This window comes from Mustela putorius, unplaced genomic scaffold (assembly GCF_011764305.1).
Source record: "Mustela putorius furo isolate JIRA1106 unplaced genomic scaffold, ASM1176430v1.1 tig00003974_pilon_pilon_pilon, whole genome shotgun sequence".
Classification (NCBI taxonomy): Eukaryota; Metazoa; Chordata; class Mammalia; order Carnivora; family Mustelidae; genus Mustela; species Mustela putorius.
The window spans coordinates 189,988-201,555 of record NW_025422117.1 but is presented as its reverse complement, the minus strand read 5'-3'; the positions used below and the strand labels follow the sequence as shown (position 1 = coordinate 201,555).

The 11,568-nt window shown below is 46.3% G+C and overlaps 1 protein-coding gene across 1 annotated transcript; it reads left to right on the top strand.

Annotated features, from left to right (window-relative positions):
- The first annotated feature begins 8,375 nt into the window (after positions 1 to 8,375).
- Positions 8,376 to 9,993, top strand: LOC123389458 (heparan-sulfate 6-O-sulfotransferase 3-like). The gene has a single exon (XM_045070889.1). The coding sequence runs from the start codon at positions 9,202 to 9,204 to the stop codon at positions 9,991 to 9,993; it is 792 nt and encodes a 263-aa protein (XP_044926824.1). The 5' UTR covers positions 8,376 to 9,201.
- Positions 9,994 to 11,568: the final 1,575 nt, after the last annotated feature.

Here is an 11,568-nt window from a genome sequence, read left to right as displayed (position 1 = left end):
GAGCAGAACAGAAAGCTTTAAGAAAATGCTCAGGGGTAATTGTTTACTGCCTAATTCCTTGGGGGTGGGGAGGAAATAATTGCAAGGTTTGAAAGACAGTAAGATTCTAGGTAGCAAGCACTAGAAGGTAGTGAACATAATTTTGCCTGGTAGCTCCTATACTCCCATGGCAAGGTGACCAGTCTTTTTGATAAATGAATACATATATTCATATATGTAATAGAATTTTGCTTTTGTATGGTATAATTCATCAGACCATGGGAATATCCGTTGAAATGTTAGCCAAAGGTCACGCTAAAAAGACTATTATCAGTAGTAGGAACACAGCTGAGTGATTTACTAACGGGGTCGGTGCTCACTTCACCTTAGAGAAGACCTGAGCAAGAACTGTCAGGGCTTGGAGATTAGGCACATGTTAGCGAGGGACTTTCTGAAAATTACGGCAATCTAAAATGGGAGCAGATAGATTTCTTAACTTATTCAAAGGATATTATTCAGAGGCCTATTAAGTATAAAGGTCTGGGCTTTCAAAAGGTAGAGTCAGAATTCAAGTCTGCCTTCAGGGAGCTTTCGGATCGCCTGTCTTTCTGCGTTGTTGGAAAATGCCGTCCTACCGGAGCAAAGAACAGCTACTTACACTGTCTCTTAGAACCTGCTTTAGGGATTTGATTTCTTACAGAGCTAGAGATAGCGTTCTCTCTCTTTCTGTCTCTACCTATCTATGGAGAGACAGAGATTGAGAGCGAGATAGAGATATTGAAAGGAAGGATAAAATTCATTGCTAATGTGCAGAAGAGGGGCACTGCATCCTGAATTATAATAGGAAATTAGAAAAGAGAAAATAGTCTTTACAAAATATACTTGTATCTAGACCGACCTTCCTCCCTCCCTCTGTTCCTTCCTTTTTCTGATTTATTTATTTGAGAGAGAGAGAGAGAGAGTGAGCATGAGTGGGGTAAGGGCAGAGGGAGAGGGAGAGAGAGAATCTCAAACAGACTCCACACTGAATGCGGAGCCCAAGGGGGGGGGGTGGTGGGGGGCTCGATTTCACCACCCTGAGATCATGGCCTGAGCCAGAATCAAGAGTTGGACATTTACCTGCCTGAACCATTCAGGCACCCTTGGACTTTTCTTTCTAAAGCTTATCATTAAACTAAGGTTATCTGTCTAACTGCAGAAAAACGAAAGTGTATTTTTCAAGCCCGCTTCCTTAAAATGAAATGTTAATGTTTTGAAGCTCAAGTCCATTTGAAAAATGCCAACATTTTGATTTGCTGAGAGAACTAGTCATTATCTACGCTGATTTTTCACTCCCAGTCCTTCAGCCATTTTTTCTCCCATAGTAATGGCATTGCTGTCCATGTGGTTTCCAACTTGGGACACCTGGAGTCGCTCTTAAGTTTTTCCCATGCTGAGGCTTCACATGGAGTCACTCGATCTCATCCGTTCTACTTCTGGAATTTTCTTAAATTTTTAGTCTTTTTTTCTACTGCCATTTCTTTGTATGTGTGTGTGTTTGTGTTTCCTTTCTTGTACTGCAGGAATTGCTTATTTAGTCTTTCACAGATTGTTTTCAACAAATATTTATAGAGCACTTACTGCTCCGTGTTACCCATGTTATTAAAACCTCCACCATTTTATCTCCGGTCGTAGCTGAGCTCCAGATCCCATAAAGAGCTATTTATTTGCCATCTCTATTTGGCGTCTCATTAATATTTTACGCTTAACTTATCCAAAGCAGAACTTGGAATTCACCCTTCCTGAATCCTCAGGCTCCCAACCTGTTTTGCTTTTCTTTCCCCCTTTTCAAAAAGTAAACGGAACTGTCAGCCTTCCAGTAGCTCACGTGACAAACCTCAGAACCATCTTTGGTTCATTCCTTGTTTACTCCCCTTATCCGATCTTTCAGGAAGCCCTATCGATCTGGCCTCCACCATCTATCTTGAATCCAGCCACATCTCTCCCTCTCCAAATCAGGCGGCCTGGTTGAAGTCCAAGTATGTCACTTATTTGCTATGTTACCTGAAGTAATTTATGTCTGAAAGTCTTGGTTTCAAATGAGAAACCAGTTTTTTAAAGGAAAAAAGGGGCATCATCAAAAAAAAAAAAAAATCTAAAAATGTGGCTTTCTCTACCGAGAACCAAAGCCTCACCTGAATGAAGCAATATGTACTGATTTGGCCTTTTTATCTCCCCCAAACTGATTTATTTTGACAGGAGAAAGAAACAGGAGTTCTTAGATTGTCAATGAAAATGGTATCAATGCCTGGGGTGGGGGGTGTCTTTACTGGCCTTTTTTGGTGGGGACAATGCTAGAATTGTCTTGCATTAATGTGACTTTCAAGTATCCTTCTATGTTCAGAAATAAGCCTTGATGTATAGTAGGATTTCAAGACAAAAGGTGCATTTTTTGAGATATTTTATATAATAGAGAAGTACTTTGACCCAACACTTAAAAAAACCTTGCTCATTTACGAGACTATCATATTTCCCTGTTTTCTTCAATCCCAAAATCCATCTTGTTAATTTGTCTTGGTGTATGATCTTTGCTTCATACTTAGAGTTATTCCCCTCTTTTTCTTATGTCTATATGTTCATAAGCCAGGTCTATTCTTTTTTTTTTTTCTTAAAGATTTTATTTATTTATTTGTCAGAGCGAGACAGTGAGAGAGTACAAGCAGAGGGAGCTGCAGAGGGAGAGCGAGAGGGAGAAGCAGACTTTCCACTAAGCAGGAGCCGGATTCTGGGCTCGGGGATCCCTGTGGGGCTTGGGACTCCCTCCCAGGACTCTGAGATCATGACTGAGCTGAAGACAGATGCTTAACTGACTGAGCCACACAGGTGCCCCCAAGTCAAGTCTGTTCTTCATTATCCTGCCACCATTTTAAAAAATATTTTATTTATTGATTTGATAGACAGAGATCACAAGTAGGCAGAGAGTCAGGCAGAGAGAAAGAGGGGGAAGCAGGCTCCCCGCTGAGCAGAGAGCCCGATGAGGGGCTCGATCCCAGGTCCCTGAGATCATGACCTGAGCCAAAGGCAGAGGCCCAACCCACTGAGTCACCCAGGCGCTCCCCGCCACCATTTTTGATTCTAGCGTCTGCTCATACCTTTGCTTTTTGGTTTCTTCTTGGAAGGGATGACTTCCAGTCTCACTTTTTTTTTAAATACCCAAAAGAGGTAGTTAAGAGACACAAGCATCTGATGTTTTTATGTTGTCTTCTATAGTCGGTTCTGAGCATTTACACAGTGTTTTATTATTTTGTTAAAAATTATCTGATTCAGATTACAGTTGAGGAATTTTATATTCATGTTGCAAAATTGTGTACAGGTAGGTTCTATTTTCTATGACATTTAAATTGGGATTTTTGAAAGGGACTAGTTCAAAATATTTGTTCAACATAATCGAATGCTGGGTCTGATGGAGTTGAAAATTACTGATTTAGAAAAAAAAAAAAAAAAGAAAAAAGAAAATTACTGATTTAGGTGCAAGAGTGTTCCAGAGGAAAGTCCAGAGAAGAGCTGAAGGGGTTGGCAGACAGAAAGGGCATCAGGGCAGCTGAGAAAGTGCAGACTGTAGAGACCAGGCTATGATGGTTGGGGTTAATAACAGCTCACAGACGACCCAGCCGGAGTCAAGCCCTACACGTGAGTGTAGCCACACACTGCGGCAAACTCCCCACAGACCCCATCTCCTTCAGCCAATGGGAAGATGTTACATAAACTCCCTTAGTTCAGATCACCCCCGAGGGACGGTAAGAAAAAAGAGAAGAGGAGACACGTGAGCTTGAATATTTACCCCAAAGAGATGTTAACTGAGAAGTGATGAGTTAACTCAAGTTGGATATTTTTCAAAACCTCCTGTGGCTCCCCATTTCTTTCCCAGTAAATCAAACAGTGGCCACCAAGCCTGACAGGACCCTCCTCCCTCCACCCCCCACCACTTCTCCGTAGCATTTCACCCTGCTGGCATTTACAGCCTTGAGGGCAAAAATCATTGTCTTTAATGTTCACTGAAATAACTCAAGTACCTAAAAGCACTTAGTACGTAGTAGTGGCTCAATAAATATTTTTGGATTAAACGTATGGATCTTGTGTCCTTATTCATTATTTATTTTTCCACAGTTCGGATGTAAGTTACCTGAGGGCAGGGTCCTTTCTGGTCTTGTTGAATGTATGGTAAATGCTTAACAAGTTGTTTCTTGTTTGTTTGTTTGTTTGTTTTTAAAGATTTTACTTACTTATTTGAGAGAGAGTGTGAGAGAGAGAACACAAGAGGGGCAGAAGAAGAGGCACAGGCAGACTCCCTATGGAGCGAGGAGCCCCATGCAGGGCTGGATCCCAGGACCCTGAGCTCATGCCCCGAGCTGAAGGCAGATGCTAAACTGACTGAGCCACTCAGGCATGCCAGTGTTTAACAAGTTCTTATTGGAGGACATGTATGAACACTTACTATGAAAAAGTTATTGCCTCCTCTTACCCTATACGAGTTAATGAATATGTTATACATACAGGTGGCATAGCGTCTAGCCATCACTCATAATCAGCTATCTATGGTAGATAGAGTGTTATCCAATAAAGCAAAGAATGAACTGTTCATATAAATAGTACTTTATGGGAACTGGTATACAGGGTTGTGGTTATCCCAAAGTTATAATCATGTAGTGAATTGGAATACACTCCGTATATAATACTATTTTTCCTGCTCTTTGCCCTGTCTATGCAACCTCTTCTACTCAACTTCCTCAGGGGGGATAAAAAAAAGCCCCTGCTTTGTTGGTTATTTGCAAAACTGCTTATCCTGCGGGCTTTTTTTTTTTTTTTTTGGTTTGTTTACAAAAATGAAAAAAAAAAGTCATTTCAGTGTATAGGAGAACTCTGTGTTCTTGAAGGAGAGATTCATGCTGCCAATGACTTACATAATCTATTTTGTTTTCCATGTGCATCGAAGGGCGTTAGCATCCATATATTCTTGTGTGCAAATGCAGGGGATCCGAAACTATTCTCTGTGATTGTTTGGATTGTTAATCTCTCCAGGGTTTCCTCAACATTCTCCAAGGCAGTTTCTGGCACCAAGGGGAAAATGGAGAAGTTGAGATGCAATTTTATCTCCCAATTGAACTTGATTAAATGGGGACTGTTCTAATCAAAAGTTTGAATCCTAGGGGAGTGCAGTGTTGTTAACGGGTTTGAGAATATTCGAGAAGAACAGGGAAGAAGAGTATTAAAGTCACGGAGGAGAAGGAAGCAGGCAAGAAAATAATTGTAGTAAAGCTTATTAAGGCATAAAATTAGGTGAACAAATTGCTTCACAGATAGTGTTAAGCTCATTGCTAGACTGGCAAAGGAAGTGGAAGAAAGCTCTTTGAAAACATTATTTTTATTATTTTAATAATTTGTGTAGGATTCATCGTAGCTGCAATCTGTTAGCCCAAAACAATTGCCAGCTGGTGTCATCGTGGAGTAACTTCAGCAGGCTGAATGCAAACATGTTTTTCTTTTTACCTGGAGAGCATTCAATTTTATAAGGTTTCTATTCATTTTCACCTGAATGTGAGGTCTGCCCTTGTAGATAAGGAAACCTGTTTATTGCATGATTTAAGAGCTTCGATTAAGTTCACGTCAACTTCTACAACTATAATAGGGAGACCTCACCTGGGACAGACTGTTTATACAACTAATGTCAACTCTCGTTAAAAATTAATACTTGGGGGGTGGTTGCCTGGGTGGCTCAGTCGGTTAAGTGTCCAATTCTTGAATTCAGCTGAGGTCATGATCTCAGTGTCCGGGGACGGAGCCTTTCATCAGGAGAAGGGAATCTGTTTGGGATTCTCTTTCCCTCTATCCCTCCCTACTGTGCAAGCTCTCTCTCTCTCTAATCAAAATAATAAAACTTAAAAAAAAAAAAGAGAGGAGTACTTGGGTACAAGCTTGAATTGTCTGTGCAATTGCTTGATTCTATGCATTGCTTTCCTTGTGGTTACCTCAAGGAAATGGCACTCCATTAGTTATTTTACTGAAAGCAAAAGCAGGTTTTTAGGATAATGTACTTTGAAAAGGGTTAAAGTGCACTTATTTATGGAAATATACATTTTGTTAGTAACATAACTATGATATTTGTTTGTCATCATAGTTTCTTCTGAAAGTCTCCTAAATAACGTCTTTTTTTTTTTTTTAAAGATTTTATTTATTTATCTGTCAGAGACAGTGAGCACAGGCAGAGGCAGAGGGAGAAGCAGGCTCCCCTCTGAGTAAGGAGCCCAATGTGGGACTCAATCCCCAGACGCTGGGATCATGACCTGAGTAGAAGGCAGCCACTTAACCAACTGAGCCACCCAGGTTATGTTAAGTGTGTTATTGTCTTTCCCCTGTTTATCTGACAGAGTAGGTGCCCAGATACTCCCAGATGTAGAGATCACTCAGCTTTGCCTATAAAGCCAGAGGGAGAGGGAAAATAATTTAATTGTTCTATTGCAATTCCATTGTCTCTTCCTGCATCTTGACTCAAAGGGTCTCAAGAGGAGAGAAAGGAAATTATGGGCTCTTTTGTTGTTGTTTGTTGGGTTCCTTCAATGGTGATTTGAATGTATTTCAGGGCTGTTAGTGTTGCTAATCCTGGCTCTGCTTTCTCCTGGTTGCCCTTGGTTCCCTCTCCTCATCTCTGACATGGGATGTTGTACTTCTCTTATTCCTCAGAACGTTGTTCTGAGGAGCAAATGAGATAACATCTAGAAAGTGCTTTCTACTCTATAAATTGCCGAAGCACTCAGCTTATACATTTGGGTAGCTAACAAGGTTATATTTATCCATGTGATATCAAGTGACTTTATAGGAAATGAGAAACTTCTCAAAGTAATATAAAAAAGTATAATGAATTTTTACTTTGGTAAAGGAGAGGTGTATCTTTTAAAATAAGTAATACCATTCACCAGATGCATTCAGGAAGTAATAAACATTGAGTTTTATCTATTTTATTTATTTTTGATTTTTATTTTTGTCCTATCACAATTTCTTACTTTGGAGAGTAGTGTGATGCCATTAATAGGATTGTAAACTTCAAGTGAGAGAAAAATAAATAGATTAAGTAAGCTTTAAAGAAGCTGATTCATCTTGCTCAACACCTTTTTTACTAATATAAGCTCATACAGTATCAGGAAGGACACTGTTTGTGGTTGTTTATAGAGTTGAAAAGAGGAAAGGAAGCAGAGGCGGGAAGCTTTGTTGAGAAAAATCCCACCTGTCTAGAACAATAAAAATAACTTCCCATGGGAAAGAGTTAGCATCCCTGAAAGAGATCTAGATCTTAACTAATGGGTCGAAGGGGACAGTCTGACAAATGGAAGAGATCAGTACAGTGTCTCAAGGAAAGACAAGTACTGCACAGATCCATAAAGAGGCCAGGTGGGAAGGCTGACTGCTCTGAAGGCATGGGATACCAGGGTAGCTGGGAGGGGCACGATGACCTGGACAAGGGGATCAAATTGCATTGTTTCCCTCTTCAACACACTGTCTCTTTCTACTTGGGTCAAGCAAGTAGAGGGATCATGAAGGGGCAGTTACCGCTGTTTGGTGGTACATCCATTCATTACCTGAAAAACAGAAACTGTTATTAAACAAAGATTTGGTTCTTGTGCACATGCAAAGTTTAGATGTTTGAAAAATAAAGTTAAAAAATATGCACATGAACAAGAGCTTATTTAGCTTATGAAATAGAGGTAAAAGTAGGTCTTATCGTCTGCATGAGATGAGGGGTAAGCGGTGAATCTTGCCCATTTAAGAATTCAAGGTGTTTTAGTAACATGAATTTTAAGAGGTGCTCCCCTAAGCTCTCTTGCATTGGAATTCCATACTGCATGGTTGTGGGCTGGTGGGGCTGGTGGGGCTGGCGCTGGAAGAAATGAAGTGTCTGTTCAACAAAGGCCCTGGTGGCAGGTGCCTGATGGATCATTGATCGATGGATGCCGGTTGAGTAAAATTGTAGAGTCGAACACTCCAAGTTTGTAGTTAAGGAGGGACCGGAATAAAACTTGAGCAACAGTTAGAACGTCTTGGGTGGAAATTAAAAGCAGTCTGGAGCCAATTCCTCCTGCCAGCTCGAGTGCAGTCCTGTCTAGGTGAGTCTGCCCAGCGGTGTGCGAGCGCTCCCCCTGCACAGAGGCCGGCCAGATTTGCGTCCATCTCAGAAAGAGAAAGCTGCGGATTTAAAGGTCGCGGATCCGTGCCGGCCACGCTCTCCTCGGGGCCTCTCTCCTTGCTCCGCCTTCGCCTCTCTCCCAAATACCTCCTCGCCCTGGGCTGAAGGGATTCCCACCCCCAGCTGCCGGCTCCGAGCCCCGCGGAGCAGCGGACTCCTCCCCTGGAAACTCCTCCGGGGCTGGGGAAGGCTTTGGCGCATGCTCCGTACCTAGGGCAGGTTTTTGCTGCGGGTAGCAGGGCTCCTGTCACACCGGCTGGCGGGTTGTGGCGGTGCCAGCCACTGTGTGCGAGTGTGCCTGCGTGCCCGCGCCTGGGCGGACCGACCCGGAGCAGCAGTGCGACTCTTCCCTGGGAGGCGGCTCCGCACAGGCGCCTCGCCCGCAGCCGCCGCGGGGGCTCCTCTGCAAACTTGCGGGCGGGCGCCGTCTGCCCTCGCGGCTCCCGCGCCCGGCGACCGGAGGGCAAAGGCGCCGGCTGCGCGTTCCGGGCGCGGTGCCCGCGGCCGCCCGGGGCGGCGGGGCCGGGCCGCGCCTTCGCCCTTGGCCCGCGCCCTGGCGAGCCTCATGCAGCCCCCGCGCTCGCGGCCGCAGCCGCCCGGCTGCCCCGGGCAGGTGCAGCAGGACCCGAGGCGCGCTCCCCAGCGCCTGAGCGCCTGAGCGCAGGCGGCGGGATGCCCCGCGTGGCCTGAGAGCGCGCGCCGCGCCCGGGCGGGAGCGGGGAGCCGGCCAAGCCGGGCGCCCCCGGGAGCGCAGGGCGCCCCACGCCGCAGCCGGAGCCCCGCGCGCCGGCTCCCGCCTCGCCGCTCGGCTCGCAGGCCCCGGCGCTGCCAGCCCGGGAGTGCCGGAGCGCCGCGGGGCCGCCAGCCAGCCGCACGCCTCGGCGTCAGGGGCATGGAGGAGCGGCGGGCTCGGAGCCGCGCCCCGGAGTCCCCGAAACTTCCGAGCCGGCGCCAGTCCGCGCCGCTGCCGCCGCCGCCGCTTCGCCTGCCGGCCTGAGAGCGGGACCATGGATGAAAGGTTCAACAAGTGGCTGCTGACGCCCGTGCTCACTCTCCTCTTCGTGGTCATCATGTACCAGTACGTGTCCCCCTCCTGCACCAGCTCCTGCGCCAACTTCGGGGAGCAGCCCCGCGCGGGGGAGGCCGGCCAGCCGGCCGCCCCGAGTCCCGCCCGCCGGGCACAGGCGCCGCCCGAGGAGTGGGAGCGGCGGCCCCAGTTGCCCCCGCCACCCCGGGGGCCGCCCGAGGGGCCTCGGGGGGCCGTGGCGCCAGAGGACGAGAGGGAGGAGCTCGGGGAGCCCGAGGAGGAAGAGGAGGAGGAGGAAGAGGAGCCGGACCCTGAGGCCCCCGAGAACGGCTCCCTGCCCCGGTTCGTGCCGCGCTTTAACTTCACCCTGAAGGACCTGACCCGCTTCGTGGATTTCAATATCAAAGGGCGCGACGTGATCGTGTTCCTGCACATCCAGAAGACCGGGGGCACCACGTTCGGCCGGCACCTGGTGAAGAACATCCGGCTGGAGCAGCCGTGTAGCTGCAAAGCGGGCCAGAAGAAGTGCACCTGCCACCGGCCGGGCAAGAAGGAGACGTGGCTTTTCTCCCGCTTCTCCACGGGCTGGAGCTGCGGGCTGCACGCCGACTGGACGGAGCTCACCAACTGCGTGCCGGCCATCATGGAGAAGAAGGACTGTCCCCGCAACCACAGCCACACCAGGTACTGTCTCCGGCCCCCTCTGGCTTCGCGTCACCTCCCCGCTCCTCTCCCCTGGGTCCCGACCCCGGGGCGGCTCTGCGCAACCTGAGCGTGCGGGTGGTTTCCCTAGCGTCTTTCCGCGGTTGGGGCAGGGGCTTTCGGAGTGGGGTCGGAAACCTCTGGATGGTGCCCCTTGGTCTTGAACTCATTCCGTCCCTCCTCCCTCCCCTCCCTTCCCGCCGCTTCCCGATATCCCCTTTCACCTTCAAAGACGTCCCGACTAGTAGTAGTGTGTGTTCTTCCTCGTGCCCGGGGCTGCGTGGCCTCCCTCCCACCGTGCAATGGAGAGGAGGCCTGGGTTAGACTCGCGAGGTCGGATCTTGTACCTAAATTGTGTGAGTGGAAACCCAGACCGGGTAAAAGGCAGGAGGAACTGGGCATAGAGAGGCAGGACGGGCGTTTTCAGGCACACTGAAGCCAGAGACGAGTCTAATCCCTCTTTAAGCGGCTCTAGCTAGGGTGGCTTCTCGCCCGCTCAGGAAACAATCCTCTTGATGTGTCTTTGAAGACACACTTTCAAATTCCTGCTGTACCTCGATAACCCTAATTCTAGAGATGGTCTTTGTTGCTGGGCAATGCCAGGATTTAGACTCATGCTGTTCTCAGCAAGATTTCCACTCTCGCCCAGACCAATCAATCAGCACATTCCAGAGGTACTTGTTAAATGCCTACTGTGTGCCTAGCAACGTGCTACGTGGACACAGAGATAAAATAAGTAAAATCCCTTTCAGGATAGGTGCCCCCCCCCACTTTTAAATAGTAATACTGCTGAAAATTAAGAAAGTTTGAAATCTTAATAGCCAATGAAACTGCTTACATTATTAATATACTTTTCTCCCCCTCCACTTCTAAATAGTAATACTGCTGAGAATTAGGAAAGTTTGAAATCTTAATAGACAATGAAACTGCTTACATTATTAACGTCCTTTGAGAGAGGCACGGGCTTAAGAATTTGGTTGAATGTTCTTTCTGCCCACTGCAATTTGAAGATTAATCTGACATGCTTGCTCAAGGGACTAAAATATTAAAAGCTTGGAACACCAGTTTATTGAAGTTTTTATCTCAGAGGTTTCAAACAATTTGGTGTAAGGAAATAGGAATTTAAAAACTCAAGCTCAATATGTTGGTATCAGATAGCTTTTGCATTTGACATTACGGAAAAACTTCATTTACTGGAAACTACCCAGATCCTGAAATTCACCACCACTGAAGCATCTAATTCTACTTCATTTCTCCAAGAATGAGCAAAATTTCATTATGGGATTTTTTACTCTGGCAGTTTTTCAAATACTTTCTCTCCTCCCTGCTTCTTCCCCTGTTTAATGGAAATTGGTTTGAATAGGAAACTGGTTGGACATGGAATGAAGGCATTAGGCTCCTTCCTTAGCATATTTTAAGGACCTTTTACTTTTAAAAATTTCCAATCCTGCCCCTCTGTTTTAGCTTAAAACAGTTTTTCAATTAATTATTACTTTCAGACTTCCTAACAGATGGGACTGTTATTTCATTGAGAGACAATCTTTGCTGCATTTTACCCCAAATTGTACCCTTTGTATTTCAACCTGTAGGCATTAATTACTGACTGACCCCAAGGAGTTTGCTACTCTGATTCCCAGCTTCCATT

What these genes read in the sequence shown, in the direction of transcription:
- LOC123389458 (XM_045070889.1), top strand. Translation starts at nt 9,202, where the DNA reads ATGGATGAAAGGTTCAACAAGTGGCTGCTGACGCCCGTGCTCACTCTC.